General features: G+C 41.7%; 1 protein-coding gene across 2 annotated transcripts in view; it reads left to right on the forward strand.

Moving 5' to 3' along the window:
- Window positions 1-17,663, forward strand: part of AAGAB (alpha and gamma adaptin binding protein) — a 29,584-nt gene extending 11,921 nt beyond the window's left edge. For both annotated transcript variants that reach the window (XM_067555523.1, XM_067555524.1), the window contains 6 exons: window positions 3,725-3,808; window positions 10,263-10,345; window positions 11,304-11,397; window positions 13,176-13,280; window positions 13,910-13,959; window positions 14,575-17,663. In XM_067555523.1, the coding sequence (XP_067411624.1) occupies window positions 3,725-3,808; window positions 10,263-10,345; window positions 11,304-11,397; window positions 13,176-13,280; window positions 13,910-13,959; window positions 14,575-14,652 (494 nt within the window). In that variant the 3' untranslated portion in view covers window positions 14,653-17,663. The remainder of the gene's footprint in view (window positions 1-3,724; window positions 3,809-10,262; window positions 10,346-11,303; window positions 11,398-13,175; window positions 13,281-13,909; window positions 13,960-14,574) is intronic.

The raw sequence follows: 17,663 nt of genomic DNA on the forward strand, positions 1-17,663 counted from the left end.
AAAATAAAATCTATGAAGCAAAACCAGTTGTGTGTCATGTTGACATCTGTGACGACAAATGTGATATGTTCCGCTCTTGTGGTTGTGTTCTGAAAAGTAACTAGGCACCTCCTGACATAGATCTGCTTCTTGTGTGTTTTGAGCCTTATCTCCTTATTTTAGTGACAAAAAGAAAGTGTTTACTGCTTCCGTTACCACTGCAGAGCCAACAGTCAGCTAACAATCAGCTAACAGAGTTATTCACTAATATTTGTCAGTTCAAATACATTGAATACAATGGAAATTCACAACGGTCAAGGAGAGGTAAATTTCACTTGAAGAATCTCTGTCCAGAAAGTTACAAGGTTCCATATTTCACAGGGCCTTCATTCCTTCTCGTATAGCACCAATAAAGAGCCCAGCTTGCCTTTTAGATCAATTTGAGTTTGCAGGCATGGCAGTTAGGAGAAAGAGCTTCTTTTGTATTGTAAACTGAGCTCAATTGAAGTTACTGGGAGATGATGAAACCTCTGGTATCATTTTTAATCACTTCAGAGTAGAGTTGTACTTTAAAGTGACTAATGCTTCTTTTCAATGGAAATTTTTTAAATATACTTTCTTTTTAAAGTGTGACTCATTTGTTTAGATGCCAATAAAATGAGCAATATTAATAATTATCCAGGATGTTAGTTTGAGTGGTGACATGTAAACTCTAGCTCGAGTATCTTTCTAACATTAACATATTGAATCACTGAGACTCATTGAAGGAAATATATTCTAATGAGTAACTTGTTTCCCCTGTAAACCTGTTACATGAAATGCTTACACAGGAAGATAAAAATGTATGCAGCGCAGAAATAGTGTCAAGATCTGTTTAAAAATTACCAAAGGAGCTGCTACAGCTGACTTGGAGCTCTCATTGTGACTACAGTATCAGACAGCTATTTTGTGTAATAAGAGTAGGAACTATTAATTTAGCCTCATGACAGTAACTCTGATGCTTTGTCTCCTGAGAGACCCTGCTCTTTGGCTTTTTGTTTGTATTTTAAACCTAAGGATCATTGTCACCTTCAGATCTACTTTATTTAAAAGGTGTTAAAGGTAATTCATGCACTAAACCTGCCCCTGAGTCATCCTGCAAATGTTTATGATTTTTTTTCTTTTTGCAGTCATAGTTTCCTATCTTAAAATGTTTTTCTCTCCCCTCTTGCTTTGAGAGAGACCTCCACAAACAGGGGAAACTGACTAATCCAAGGAAATGGTGAAACTGACTATGCACAAAGTGCTGTCTGATGCGCACAGCAAGCAAATTGAAATCATAAAAATAGCTGTAAGGTTATAGTAACTTAAGGGGTTACTGGAGCAACTGGAGTTAGTTTCCAAAGAGAAGTAATTTTAGGCTTTCCCTGTAATGATACTCTAATTAATCAATACAAATTGAATCAAGCTTTTTATATTGTCTCCTAGAGCTTTTAGTAGAAGAGTATGGACGTTTTATGAACAGGAAATAGTCAGCTGGCCAAACATCTCTGCCCCATTCTATGGTCTATTTAAATAGTGAACTGCAAAGGGAAAAAAAGGGTTTTGCCTCCTTTTTGGTTACTTTATTGGGCATAAAGATCAGAATTTTGGAGGAATGAGGGTGGATTTCTTTTCACATTAAAAATTCAGAATTAGTCTCTTCTACTGTTGATGGAACAACTGCTAGAATTATGACAGCAATACTAAGTGAAACCAGCTTCACTATGAGGGGACATGATTTCAGTTCATACTTTTTCACTTCGTGTCACACATACCTATAACTCAAATGTCTGAGAAATATGCCAGGGGCACTTTTGTTAAATACTCAGCATCTCCAACCCTTCATTTTAAGGATGAGAGAGCTTAGACAATGCTGCTTAGACTCACTGAAGACATAAGTCAGGGGTGGCCAACCAGTCAGAGACAAAGAGCCAAAAAATAGCTGTTGATATTGCTAAGAGCCACATTTTCCTTACCTTCCACCCACAATTCGCGCTGATCCCTCATTTTCGGGGGCAGTTTGTCAATTTCACTTCTCAATTGACAAGCTCCCCTCCTCTCTTACCCTCCACCAACAATACAATTGGCATTAATTGGTCAATTTTGGCGGCAGCTTGTCAATTTCACTTCCCCCTCAGTGGCTGGCTGCTTAGCTCGTGAGCGCGGGTTGGCCACCCCTGTCATAAGTGATGAATTAAAAAATTTAAAAATTGGCAAAAATGTAGGGGATCAAAGAGGCAAAAAGGGGCAGAAAATATTTCCCCTTACCAGGTTACTTTTTACATCATTTCACTTTCAGTACCAATATGCTCAGCAGCTCGCTCACACAGCTGATAGATATTCAGTGGTTAAGTACTTCAGATAATTTCCCAGTGATTAGAAGGGGTCTGGTCAGACCTATTTTAAAGCCTAACCTAAGCCTGAGAAGGTTGAATCTTTTCAGACCCAACCCTTCCCCCCAAACCCTGTCAGTCTCACTGCTGCCTTTTACTTTATGCTCAGCCTAGTGGGGGCATCCCACGTCCCAGATCCATAATCTGTCTCCAGCAGCTTTATACTCATGGGATCTGGACAGCAGCAGCTGCATGCCCTACTTCTGCCAGCCACCCCCTTGCTGTACTGTGTACGCTGCAGAGCGAGTTTGCTGACGAGTCACAGCACCACTCACTCAGCACAGTGGTCAGAAGGAATAGAGCCTGAGGATGCTGCTGCAACACCCCCACCGGCAGGTGGAAGTGATCAGAGCATCCCTGACCCAAACCAGAGAGAGCTGGGTTGTGTTCTGACCTAACCCTACTCTGACACTTGTAGTCAGATCCCTTCAGGTTGGGTTGCAAGGTGCTAGTAGTTGGAGGCTGGGACTGAGGGCTGGGTTCTGTTTCATTTTGTATTGTGCTGGCAGTCATCCCTCCCCCTCTGGCTCATAGGGAGGCCACGCCGCATCACTACGTCACAGCAATCACAGTCAAGTTGCAGGGGAATTAGCAAGTCAACTGGCTAGGGCCCTGGCCCTCCAGGCGGGGCAGACCACAGCCAAACACAGGCCATTTGGCCTCGGGGAAGCTGTCACCCTGGGGTGGGGTTGGCAGCAGGGGTTAGGGAGACCCAGGCCAGCCCTACTCCACCAGGTCCCAGCCCAAGGCCCTAACCATGGCAGAGGGCTCTGCCACTGGGTCAGTGGGATCCCACCAAACACGGTGATTCATGCTCTGACAGCAAAGCCTGATTCGAGTCTGGTTTCCTTGGGCTATTTCCTACCACAGTCCGGGGATAGGGCTCCATCTCCTTGGGTATTCGGCACCTGGCAATCCTAGCATCTCTTCTCCGCAATCTGTCTCCTCTAAGTAAACAGCAGCAGGAGGTCCCGGCAGCTCCTCTCCACACTCGATCTCCTCTAAGGTCAGGATACCGCCCAGCTTGGTAGCAGAGCCAGAGGCCTGCAGTAGGCTAGAGACATCTGTCTCCTTCCCTGGCTTTGGCCCAACTGAGCTGGAAGCCCCGCCTTTTATACTTCCTGTCCCGCCTCTCAGCTTCTGGCGGAAGGGGCAGGACCAGCCTGACTCTGTCCCCTCTGGCTTGGAGGGAGGCCATTCCGCCTCACTACACATTTCTACCTCTTATGCACTGTGTGACCTTTTTCCACGTTTAGTTTTCTACTACCAAGCATGATAGGGTTCAAAATAACTTTGCTAGAAATAACATGGCTTTTGTCTTCTTTGTTTAGATGATTTTCCAGAGTCCACAGGGGTGAAACGAATCATACAAGCCTTGAACGCCAATGTCTGGTCTAATGTGGTAATGAAAAGTGGTATGTAACGAAGGCTTTTCTCTGATACAAAGCTGTAATTCTGAAGAAGTTAATGCCCAGAGCTTTCCGTTGTTATAGCTAGAGTTTAAGTTCAACAGGCTTTTGAAGTGCAAGTAGTATATCAATGCTTGCTAACTGGTATATAAAAACAGAGACCTCCTTCTGATTGCTTTTGGGAGCTGGCTGTCCAGCAATCTCTCTTCCAGGTGGCTTGCCCTAAAGGTAAATTTTGAGGCTTTCAACATCTCACAGCATTCCCTCTGTACTCAGAACTGCTTCATTGTAATGGTTGTAATCAAGCAGTCCTTGTCTGTCTTTGGTAAGATAGACATTTCAGGGTCAAATGAAATTAAAGCTCATTCAACCAAGGCTCTGGCTGTGAGGTGGCCTGCCTCAGGTCAGGTCTGACTCTAAAACGTGTCATGAAGCTTTCTCTAGTTCAGTGCACTTCCCTTCCAAGTTTATATTGCCTCGCACTGAGTCACAGATCAATTGTTTTTAATCTTTTTAAATAGTGGTTAAAATAAGTTTGAAGGAGGAGACGTAATGTGCCCTGTATTTCTACTGTCTCAGCTACTGGTAAAAGAGTGCCCAGATATATTCTATCCTGTATCTTGGATTCCAGAAGGCTGTAGTGGAGACCAGGTTAGCTTACTATTGCTATTCACTCTTCACCACAGGATGACTTGGGTGTGCAAGTATACAGAGCTTTCCATTTGTGAGCAATAGAAGCTTCAGACTCCTTGTCTGGTTACATGAAAGTACTTGGGAATAGCAGAAAACATGGAAAAAATCATCTCCAAGGACTCTAGGCCATCAGGTAGAGACTGTCAGATTGTGGAAATATCCACTTAGGCTTGGGCTCGTTAAAAGGGAGAAGTGCTGGCTTATCGTCCTTAATTAACCGTACTTAGTATAGATACCACCATCTTCTCAAACAAACAACACTTTAATTGCCCGTGCAAGTGCATAGGTCATTTGAGAAAATGTAGGAAGATGAATTCCCATGGAACTCTTGTCTTTCCATTCACTATGGCATAAAAGATTGCCCTTCCCCTTTGTGATGCTCTAATGTGCTTGTAAAAACTACAGTGACTACCTGCACGGAAGAGTACGATTAGGAAAATGTTAAATAAAAAAAATGTTTTTCCTTTTATCAAAAAGTTAATCACATTATCATCTTTTGCTTTTCAAGTCATCTCCTCTCTGGCACACATTTCTCTACTCGCTGGGCTCCTTTCCCGTCCTCCACACAGTGACTAAGTATTACAAGTTCTTTGTTAGTTCCTATAACTGATTACTTGATGGTTATTGATCTTCCAGTAGAACATGACTAAGTACAAAACTGGAAATGTGTTGTTTTAAATTTACCTGGTGACTGTACTGTATCACATCAGAATGAGATTTCAAAAAAGGTTCCAACTTTATATAGCTGTGAGTGTAGTAAAACCAATAGCCAGCCTGAGATGGTGGAAATCATTTCATTAGAGTGGAAGGCATTTATTTTGACAGCTTGTTTCCTGATTTTGCATCCTGCATTTGACAGATGTTGTATTACCGAAGAGCAGGACTTAGTCACATGTTTAATTCTACATGGGGGGAAGTTCCCATACATCACTGGTGTATTTTGTAAAGGTCAAACTTCTTGAGAATCCAGATTTAAAGTTTCCACCATGCAATAACCACGTAGCATTGATGTACGTTACAACAAACATGTCAGGAAATGAACTACATTTGGACTTCCTTGCAGCTTCAGTATAATTTCAAAGGGGCATAACAGAGCTCAGTTTGCCTAAAATAAAACATTGTGCAACCTGAAACAGATCTTTTGTTTTCAGATTCCTCCTGATCCTTAAAACTGGCTGCAGCAGAAATAAAATTTGAGCTTTTCTGCTGGATTGACCCCTCACTACCAGTCTCTGGCCAGCTGGGCTTGCTTCTTATTCTTGTTTGTATGAGGGGTTTCTTTTAAACGGGAAGTGATGGGATGATTGCATAATACTCAGGATTTCTTCTAACATACCATACCGTCTAAGCTAGGAGTGACCATCAAAACTACATCAGGAATCCCTATTTTAAGTAGTTGCCTCACTGAGAAGATTCAGCTATTTTTTACATTTGTAAGAAACCTGTTTTAAATAATTGAGATTGTAATGGACTCTGAATGGCTCTATAAAGAATGAATATATTAAACAAATTAACTGTGGAAACATATACATGCTTTCATTTCTCCAATATTTCAAATTTTTTCTAAAGTCAGTTGTAGCTGTAAGAGCGAACCAGAGCCTTCATTTTTTTTCTCCCTCTAAGAACAAGTTTGAAGCATCTTCCACACTCCCTCTCATAAATAAAGCAGTACAACTCTCAACAACATAAGGTGAGATTATAGAGCAAAATGGGCATTTCAGTATAACATGGCTGAATTATAACCATTCACCGTATTATACTGAAATACTTGTTTTGTGAATAAAGCCTTGCAACCATGAACTGAACGTTACCGATGCGGTGCTGTCAGCTTGACATACTTCAGTGAAGGGAAATGCAAAATGAAAGGAAAATAAATAAATAAATGATGAGGGGGCTGGAGCACAAGACTTATGAGGAGAGGCTGAGGGAAGTAGGCTTGTTTAGTCTGCAGAAGAGAAGAATGAGGGGGGATTTGATAGCGGCCTTTAACTCCCTGAAAGGGGGTTGCAGGGATGATGGAGCTAGGCTGTTCTCAATGGTAGTAGATGACAGAACAAGAAGCGATGGTCTCAAGTTGCAGTGGGGGAGGTCTAGGTTGGACATTAAGAAAAAGTTTTTCACTAGGAGGGTGGTGAAGCACTGGAAAGGGTTACCTAGAGAGGTGGTGGAATCTCCATCTTTAGAGGTTTTTAAGTTGTGGCTTGACAAAGCCCTGGCTGGGATGATTTAGCTGAGGTTAGTCCTGCTTTGAGCAGGGGGTTGGACTAGGTAGATACCTCCTGAAGTCCCTTCCAACTCTAATATTCTATGAGTCTATTATTCTAAATAGGCTTAGCTGAGAGGCTGTGCTAGGCGTTTCCATCCTCTGGCAGGCATAAAGCAGGTCCTTCGCTGTGTTTGGTCTTGAGGGTCAGATGTCTTTGCCTCCCATAGGCAGCTGGTTTAAATGAACAAAAGGAAGTTCTTCACGCCGTGCACCGTCAGCCTGTGGAACTCTTCGCTAGAGGATGTGAAGACCAAGACTGTAACAGGGTTCAGAAAAGAACTAGATGAGTTCATGGAGGATAGATCTAGCAATGGCTATTAGCCAGGGGGCAGGGATGCAAAACCATGTTCTGAAGTATCCCTAGCCTGTTTGCCAGAAGCTAGGAATGGCTGATGGGATGGGTCACTTGATGATGACCTGTTCTATTCATTCCCTCTGAAGCACCTGGCATTGGCCACTGGCGGAAGACAGGATACTGGGTTGGATGGTCCATTGGCCTGACTCAGAATGGCCGTTCTTATACGTATGTTCTTAGTTATGTCACCTTCTTGGATTAGTAGGGGCAAAAAAAGTTCTTGCTATAAATAAAGCAGTCCCTTGTCTTTGATGTTCAGGCTAAGGAAATGACTCGCTCTGCTTTCTCCCTCCAGTCGGAGAAAAGGAACAGGGGCCTTGCTGCTTCCATAGAAAGACTCTTCCAAGCGACTCCCTTTCCTGCTTAGCACTTGCTCCAAGGAGCCCAGGTGGAGACTGAGCAGGTTCTCCGGGGTGGGGACAGCTACCTAGTTTTCTCCTTTTTGCAAGGAGCTAACCCCTTCTCTGTCTGATCAAATATGAGGTATATAAGCCTTATTGCTTGAACAAATGCTGACTTCCAGCTTCCAATGCTACAAAGCAGGCATTTTTAGCCCTATTTCACATGAGGATCATAAATCTACCACTCTGATCCAGGCTTAACTATTACCCATTCTGAACCTCAGAGCAGACGATTTTGGGGACAAATTCCACATCTTGAGGTGGAGGAGAAAACTGTTCAGTGGTTTAGTGTGTTAGTACCGCAATTATAGCGCCGGATTAGTGGGCAGAGTGCAGCTGCGGTAGTCAGAGGTGTAAAGTTAATACATGCTTCATCTGGATATGGCCACAACAGATGTGTGTGGGTAGGGGAGAAAGTTTCACTCGATATCAGTATAGTAAACAGACCCGGGCTGCAAAATAAGCAAGTGTGATGCTCAAAACTGTGCTGTGAACACCGCCAGCTTGAGCGTTGCAGCTGTTGCAAACTTTGCTTTTAACTTTGGCATTTGTGAAGCTATCAAGGATCTGCTGCCGATAAGCTAATGGAACCATAAATTATTCCAGTTATTTCTGAGGGAGGGATTTAGCTAATTTTTGGCTCTTGGACCATAGGAAGAACACTGCATAATGATGCTTCGCCCATTTCCTAAGCTGTACCCAGAAGATGAAATCATTTTGACATCTAATAAAATGAGTTTGTAGGGAGATTTCTCAAGGGTATAACTGCAACTCCAGGGCCTGGGTCTGCCACCTCCTTAGTCACAGATGCAGAAACACACAGCTCCTTTTTCACAGATCATTGCTCTATGGAGCAATACTTTCAACTAGTCTGCCAGTTCCAAACAAGATGGCAGGGGAGGGTGCAAATCTGGTGTTGTTTCTCTGTACAACGTGAACGCGAATCATAGAAATGAGAAGCCAACAAGAGCTACATTATTACATCTTTTAATCTATGCCTCTGCCCATGAAGGAATGTTCTCTCTAGTACTGTCTGGACTTTAACGTTGATCCTACTTTCAGATCACTCAAACGGGCTAATAATCTTAAATTTTACCATTTTCTCTAAAGACAGCTTGCTGTGGGCTGAGCAAAACTTTTTAAAACCACTAGGTGTTGGGAGGGGGATTCTAGTGTATCATCACTTCATCTCATGCTAATTTAGTTGGCCGACTTCAGATGCTTTCACACTTCTTGCAGCCGATGGTTTTTAAGGCAATTCAGTCAGCTAAACCAATTCACTTCTTCCCTGGGCCGCTGGCCCATAGCCTGCTTCTTCAATAAAACTGTATACAGCAGTGCCAATTTAAACAAAGCCCTGGTAAAAGGATAAAGCTGTTTTTAAAAAATGATGCACTAAACCCAAGCGCACAGTGACAATCTTTATTAAACAGGAAAAGTCTTTACAATTATCTAACTAAGGACTTTTTACATGTTTTCCAGATAGCTGATGTTTTTGGTTAAAAAAAAAACTTTTATAAACTACAAGTTGAATTGGGCCATCTGTAAAAATTACATCATCCAACATGGAGTCTAGAGTTAAGTCATTAGTGCAGTATTAATGCAGAGCAGATTTCTTTTAAAAGTAAAAATTATTTTTTCCTCCAACATGAAATCTTGCACTTTGAAGTATAAGTATAAGATGTTGTTTTCTTCTAACTTTTCAGTTGACTAAATCCTCCCTTATTCAGAAGATACTTTGAGAAAGTCCTCTGAGTCCATTATGTCTGGCATGCATTTAATTGTAAATACTTAATTGTCAGTGCAAGCCCAGAAAAATATTTGTCCTAACATTTAATGTTGCTTGTATTAGATTTGTCTCTGCTTAGTAATACGTAGCAGTTTTAAAACCCATCATGCTGGATGTCACAGATGGGAGGATAATGAATTAGTTTTATCCTTATCTTGATGGCTTGGTAGAATTTTTTTTAAATATTGTTAAAATACCCAGTACTTTCATAAAAATGGAGTGTCGAGAACATCATGAGTAAACATTGTACTGTTCCTGATGGACCCTTACATTAATCCTGTATTAATTATTTAAACTGTTGTTCATGACATGAAGGTGTCATGGATTTAGAGGATAGAGCTGTATATAAACAAAGGCTTTTGTTGCATTTCCTTTGTGGAATAACAAACATTCATGTCCATTGAGCTGCCTATGGTAAATGAAACTAACTCCACCACGTTTGTTAACCACCAGTGTACTCCTTTGCTGTGTTTTGAAAATAAAACCAACTCACCGAGTTTCTGTTGAACTGTGGGGGAGGTCCTGATGGAATCCAAAGTCCAATCAGAACTAATTGTTGAGAGACCAGGAAATACAGTATCAAATCATGCTCTTGCTTTTTAACGCCTCCCACACCCCTTGTCCCCACCCTGTCGTCACTAATTTTAACTCTTAAAATATTGCTGCCACTTCAGTGTTTTAGGACCCAGTTCTCAAATACTGGGACTTACTCCCATGTGTAAAATTAAGCATGCGCATAAGCATGTGCAGGCTCAGGGAGTTAGTTGGATTGGGCACCAACCTTTTTTTCACATCAGGATATTTTAGGTTTTCTTACACTAAACTGGCATAGGGTTACATGGTGACGTGCACTGCTTTGGCTATTCCCTGTAACGGACTTCATCCTATCTGGGGAATTGCAGCTCTTTCCAAATAGCGCTGTGTTTTCTATTAAACTAACAGCTATTTTTCTTCAGACAGGAATCAGGGCTTTGGCCTTCTCAGTACGTTAGCAGGTGCAAACTGCAGCATTGGGCCAGAAGAAAATCAAGATACAAAAGTAAATAGTAATTCTTATTTCTCACTTTTTTGTTAGCGTTTTCCCTCAATGCCATGCCTCCTCACTGTCACACAATATGGTTATTCCATTTGTCTTCCACTTTCATTTGCCTGTCCCTCAGGGGACAAGTCAAGTCCTTTCTAAATGCAATTTTAAAGGGAATACCCTGTGTAAATGTTATATGAGGTCTGAAGACTTGTGGCCTGCGTTTTCCTCAAGAATACTGCTAAGATTAATGCCCTTAGTAGCTGTCATCTCATGGCAGCAAGCTGTTGCACAGCACATTTCCTTGCAGCTCTAACTTTCCCTGGTGAAGCTTGTTAAGTTTTCAGTGTGGGTGTTGATCATAGGCTCCCTGACATTTGTGTAAATGCTTTCCCTCAGACAGCAGGCTGGAGCCAAGGAAAAGTTATACAAAGCTCCAGTCAAGATGCTGGCTTTTTTTCATTAATGTCTGAGAGTAGCAGTTGTGCCAGAGTAGAGCTGCAGTTTGAGAAGTTATTTTTCAAAAGTCCTAAGTTATTTGTCTGTAGGAACATGGTATCTCAGAAAAATGTATCCCATGGTAGAGATGTGTACAACCAGAGTTCTCTACAGCGCCGTAGGTCCGTAAAGATACATGAGTTAGGGGCTCTGTCCTGAAAAACTTCCATTTTAAGATACAGATAAAACAATACCTTGAAAAAGCTAAGCTTTCAAGGAAAAACAGAAAGCAACTGAATTCTTGGTGGTGCTACTCAACTACATTTGAGCCGTAGCTTTAAATTTTTCACTCAGCTGAGATATTTTGTTAAACAAACACCATTGAGAAGATCAAGAATGCTTCTTCTAAACACTCATTAGATTTTCATAAATGTCTGAGTCTCTGAACTCCTGTTGGCTTCCTGAATGTTTGAACTGGAATAGAGAGAACTGTTTTCTTCTTGGTTAGAGTAATAACTGGTAGTTTCCCTGACAGCCCCATCCTCCACCAGAGGACAGAGCAGAATCTCATTTAGACAACAGAGGAGATGCAACTAACCCAAATAACTTGCAGATTGACAGCATTGTAGGTAAGTTCTTTCTTTGCTTAGTAAACAAAATTCTAATGAGCTTTGCAGGATGAGGTAGAAACCAAACTAAGATGTGTACAAAAAGGAACATTCCCAAAGAAAACTGTGTGGGAAAAGAGCCATTACTCATTACAGCTGGATGATTTTGTGGCTTAGCCCTCTCTGGCTATAGAATAACCAGTATCAGAAAAGTTTCCAGTTAGAAACTGCATAATAGTACTTCTGTAAAGATACCATGTTGACTGGATTTCTGCTCTTGGGACTTATATTGTAAGCACAAGACCAAAAGCAGGAATTGAGTAAAGAAAGAACTCTTCAGAGAAGCAGAATTACAGATAAGCAATTTCCCCTTTTGTCTCTGCCTTGTTTGTGGCAGAATCTTGACTGAAAGAGAAAGTACACAAATCCATACCTCATCTTTTTTTAGATGAGCTTAGCCTTCATTGCTGTCAGTAGTCTACATTTCCTACCAGAATGTAGCATATGTATGTATTCACTTTAAAATTAAGTTGACATGATGAACAAGATGCATATGCAATCATGTGTGCACCCCTACACTGGATCGAGAGAAGGCTAGTAGTATCTGGCCAACCCCACCCCTCTGAAGATAATAGCATAATTGGAGTTGGGGTTGCCAGTGCTCCTAGAAACTAATTAACCAAAATCATACCCCTTTTTGAGAAACCAAGACCCAACCCCGCCAGGAACAGATTCCCTTTGAATTTAAGGCAGAGGTTCCACTCGCAGTATTGCCAACTCAGAGCATTCAAAAATCACAAATCAGGCCCCTCCCAAAATCATGTGATTTTAAAAGAACAAATTCTGGGTCCTTTTTTATTTGCCTTCTGCTGTTCAGGCTTTTAGGGGTCTTGTTTTCAAGTCTTTCTGCACAACCCTGAGGGTTAAAATGAAAGCCAAAATCCTCATGTAATTACATGACTGCAGGAGCTGGGGATTTAAGAAAATCTTGAACTATCACTAGACCCCCAATCAACTTTCAAGAGGTGGCAACACTACAACTTGTCACAGAGTAGCTACCAGCTTCACCCCCAAACTGCTCTTCAGATCATTTGGAAGAGAATAGAGAGAACTCCATGGATTCCTGTGCTTCTGATGAAAAGATGCCATAGGCTTAGTTCTTTTACAGTATGGAAACAAAGTTAAAAAATATATTTTGGGGTTAGCCCCAAGATTTAAATTGTTTTCTGTTCACAACATTGAGAGTGTAAATGTAAAAAAAAGTCCCTCGCTTCGCATGCGCAGTATTTATTGGACTGGGAGCTGGGACATATTGGGGCTAACATGCGACTAACATGCAAACTTCTAAATTGCCTGTATTGAGTGGGGTAAGAGGCACTGTTCAAATCCTAGTCTTTTGGGCATTGATGGCAATATTTAGGCAGAAACTAAGTCAGCACTTCAATTTGTAAAGATCCCTTGTCATTTGTAGGCAGATAGTGTTATGACCAGCAAGAAAACCTCTTAAATTTTGACATGTTTATAGCAGTTTTAAACAATGTTCTTAAATTCTGATAACGTTCAAAATACCTTGTAATGGTCTCACATTAGAACTGGGTAACATAGTAATTAATTAACGCCATGAACCAATGGAAAGTTGAAACCTTTTATCCGTCACATTGTAAAGGGAGCCAGGAGTCTCACTAGTACTCCATATTTATATATATAATTTTAATATTGTCCAGCAATTTATCATTAAACTAACGTTCTGGCCAGCAAGAACAGTCTGGCTTAAATCAACTTTAATATGCTTATTTCAGATCCCATGTTAGATATGGATATTCAAGAGCTAGCTAGTCTTACCACAGGAGAAGGAGATCTGGAAAATTTCGAAAGACTGTTTTCAAAGCTGAAAGAAATGAAAGGTACTGTACCTGTAAATGAAATGTATGCCATCAGTCACCCAACAGCTAATATACAAAAAGCCAGTTAGCAGACCTGGGAACTTCATTTTGTCCATCTGAACATCTGGAAAGTTACACGAGTCACTCTTCTAATGGTTGAAATCTTACTTAACACTTTGATCTTTTGTGCTTTTCCCTTCATTTTGAAAGGAGTAGTCCTCTGTCAATAAAACTGTCATCACTGGAGGTAAATAGAGCTTTATTTTTAAGAACACTTAAGAAGGTCTCACCTGAGTAGCTCACTAACATTCTGCATTAGCTTTATAGCATGAGCTTATACTCCAGAGTCTTAGAATTATTTGGTTAAAAAAATCTAGAGCTTCATGCTAATGTTGAGTTTTAAGGAGATTGTAGAAATGTTTGCGAGGTGAAATCCAAAATATGTAGACCCATGAATTTCCAGTGTAGGTGAATTTTGGAAATCCTTGCTAAAATCTCCACTCTTTCCTTTCCCATGATCCTCCAGTAGTTCAGAATGGCTCTCCAATTTCTTTGAAGCACTGCAGTATGCCATCTCTTTCTCTCTCTGCTGAGTAACACTGCTACTCCTTGAGGAAAACAATCTAACATTACACTTCTTTTCCCTACAGACAAGGCAGCAACACTGCCCCATGAACAGAGAAAACTACATGCAGAGAAGGTGAGGTCTGAAACAAGAACTTAAATTCTCCAAAAATGTAATTCCAGCTTTGAGTGTTCCTCTTTCGGAATAGCAGCTACCCTACAGGATTTTAAGATAGGAATTACTTCATTTCATAAATAGAAAAATAGAGCTGCTGCAGCAGTTCTGTACATATAGAGCATCTTCCAAACAGATTACAAATGATCTCATCTGGCCAATAGACTCGCAAATGTGCCTGCTGCTCATCTCCCAGGAAAACAGCAACAATCTGGAATGTTAAGGTTGGGGAAGGGTTACAGTTATCAGAACTCCAGAAATATGCAGTAGAACAACGGAAGGGTTGAACCAACTCCCATTGAAGTTACTGGAAAACTGTCATTGACTTCAGCAGGAGTTAGATCAGGCCTTGATAACAAATTTCACAAATGGATTTTGTCTTTCAGGGATTCTAAAGCCCTCTAAAATCTTCACATCCATTCTGTTGGGATTTTAGCCTGAAAGAGAAAACATTTCAGCTAGGAGTACTGTATAGCGCTGTTGCTGCTGTATTTAACTACTGCTCAGTTTACATTTACCAGCACATAGCACAAACGTCAAGTGTTTTGAGCTTGTTTTGCTAACTTTGACCCACAGGTGGCCAAGGCATTCTGGATGGCGATCGGTGGAGACAGAGATGAGATTGAAGGCCTCTCCTCAGATGACGAAAACTGAGTTATCTGTAGCTGTTTGTAGTAGAGCCGATGCGATATCCTAAAAGTAACGCCGGCCGTTTCCTACAATGACAAATACATTTTTGGCTGAAGCTCCCGTTGGGCTTTGGTTGCTTAGATAGATGAAGTGATTTTGTTTGTTGTCCTGCCGTATTCTCTCTGTCTGGGGATACTTGTAAGGCAGTGTGCACCATCTTTACCATAAGTTTTTCCTTTGAGTTTTTAAAAAGCAAATTCACCATCAGTTGTCTTTTTTCCATGTGGTTGTCAAATCAGTTCTTAAATCTGATTTCAGGCCGGGTTGGTCTGGAGTTTTTATGTAGCTAATTTACTGGTTTAAAGGAACCAGACTTGTTTGAGACATCTCCTTTGGGAGATGGTGGGGTAAAGCTGCAGGAGTAGTCCTAGTAACTGATTGCTGTCAATATTAAAAATGACCTAGGGAAGGGCACCGGCCTAGTGCTGGTGAATTTTATCCTAAATGCTATTGAAGGCCATCATCTCAGCAACAGTAAATTGTCACATGACATGTCTTACAGCCTTAAGCACCGGTATTTAATCTTGACACTAGACAGTATTAGAGCACCAGCAAGTGGAAGGAGAATTGCTTTTTACCGATATCAACTGCTAGAAAAAGTATAGTAGATGAACAATGAGTGTGCTTAACGTAGCATTCCTCTTCCACTCCTCCTGACTGCAGACGCTCAGTCTTCAGAGAGTGTCTCTCTTCCTCCTACCTGGACAGCGGGAGGCAAAGACTGACTGGAGATACATTTAGAGTATGAGCATACCAGGCAGCCTTGGGATCATTATGGAGACCAGAAATCTGAAAGGAAGAAGATGGGGATTGCAGGGTGAGAAAGTAAAGGAAAATAGTTACCAGGTTAGTCTACTTTTCTCATCAGAGAGCAGATAGGGAGTCAGTGAAAGAAGGTAGGACCTACCTTAAACAGTAGCCCATGAGATGTGTCATTCCATGATAACTTCAGCAGAAGAGAAGAGCCACTTTAGATGATGCAACCAGCAGTCTTGCAAATATCCAGCACAAGAACCAAGGCTTCTCTAAAGCTCTTCAGGCTTGTCATGCACAACAAGCTGTATTCCCGAAGCACGTTCCCTTATCCACCTGAAAATAGTCCGTGCCAAAGCAGTCCTCCTCACTTTGAAAAGATGAAGAGCGTTTACTTTTCTGATTCTCGAGCCTCAGTGTAAATAAATCTTAGGGATGCTTGAGCCTACGCTTTCAGTGAAACCCCATAAACGCTGAATTCTTGGGGGCCCCATGATAGTCTTTCGTATCCACGGAACATGGGCCATTCTTTTGAAGCTGGATTAGGATCAAATGAAGATGAAACAGTACGACTGCAGGAACACTCAAAGCCACAAATCAAAACTAAGTTGTGAAGATTTGTGAGCCATGATTAATAGTAACTGATGCTGCTTTGATAGTAGTTGAAGGCTCAATTGTAAGGACTTGTACCTGTGCTTCCATCACAGCAAAGCAGATCTTTTTGAAAGGAGGTCTCTCTTTCTATGGGGAGACGTTGTAGTGCCTCCTGCCTCTGTGTTTTTCCTTGGACTGACTTTACTGGAGCTATGGGGAGCTCAGGCAAGAATCTAAAGCAATGGTCAAACTGTAGGGTGTGCCTCCGGGGGATGGGGGCATGGTGGGGTCTGGACCAGCCCCCATTGGGTGCAGGGAGGGAGCGCCAGCCAGCCCTGCTTTGGCCCCGGCTGTGGCTGCCAGGGAGGCATGGACTGGATGGGGGGGGAGAGTGCAACTGAAAAAGTTTGGGGACAACTGGTCTAAAACGAAAGGCTGTAGGGATGGATCTCAGCCTTCTACATGGATGAGAGTTCAGGGAGATGCTGCTCTCTCTTCAGAACCATCCTCCCAGTCAACAGTGTTGGAAACCAAACTGAATGGCTTTGAGACAACTCTTCGCAACAGTTTTCTTCTGTTCTTTTCAATCTCATCCTGTTGTGTCCTCTTCTTCAAGCAGAAAGAGCTTTGAGGAAGAGATCGTGGAGTTATACTAGGTCGAGTGACAGTCTTTCATGCCTCCTTGCTTCCTGGAAGGCAGAGACTTTCTCCATCTCTAAACATTTGGTCAGGTGTTGGGGAAGTACATGGCAAAAGAGTAGACAAGACTCATTTAAAAACACAGGAGAGCATCTTCTATTTGAATGCTCTATAAAACGGATTCTTTATCCACATTATACATCTGTCAGTAGTTTAAAATGGTAGATCTCGACTTTTTTTTTTTTTTTTTAAGTGCTGCCAGCAGAAGCAATATCCACCAGTCAGGTGATGTATGAACCAAGGGAGGCAGGAAATGAGTGCACCAACCCAACCTATCTACCCTGCCCTGTTGCTAAATGGGAGGGAGATTTGGGGGGGGTGAAGAGGGTAGGGGGAACTCTTTAAAAACACCAGCACAGGTTGATACACTGGGCAGTATTTGATCAGGAACGTGCCCGGACCCTGGAACAGCAGTAACAAGCCAGGATTGTTGGCACAGTCGGCTAATGCGTGCTTCCACTAGGACTTGGTCTAGCCACTGCAAGAGCCATTCGGTTCCACTGGTCCCAACACTTGCCCCAGCATGTTAGCACGTCAAACAGTGCTTTGGAACAGCTCCGTGCTGCACATTTCTCTCCCACCAGTTGAAGCACTTTAAGTTAAATAAAAATCTATTCACAAATCAAACTAGCTGTTGTGGATAGAAAATAGGACAGAATTAAATTCAACGTTTCTTAGATTAGTGCATTGTATTTTTTGAGATAAAAAACTTGTGTGGTTGCTTTGTTCTGGTTTTTTCATTGCACAATTTCTTACCGTGATAGTCGAGGTTTTAGAAATAAATAAAGCAAGTGCAAGTGTTCGCGGAAAAAGAAAATGAAAAGCTGCTGTATCCTTTGCTTAGGGTTTGGGCTTTTTTTTTTTTCTTTTTGGTAAATTGTAGCATTGTAAACAAAGACCTGGGCTGATTAAAATGCTATTTAAACACA

Source organism: Emydura macquarii, unplaced genomic scaffold, assembly GCF_026122565.2.
Source record: "Emydura macquarii macquarii isolate MOO-44397 ecotype Brisbane River unplaced genomic scaffold, CSIRO-AGI_Emac_v2 contig_1644, whole genome shotgun sequence".
In the NCBI taxonomy this organism is placed as follows: domain Eukaryota; kingdom Metazoa; phylum Chordata; order Testudines; family Chelidae; genus Emydura; species Emydura macquarii.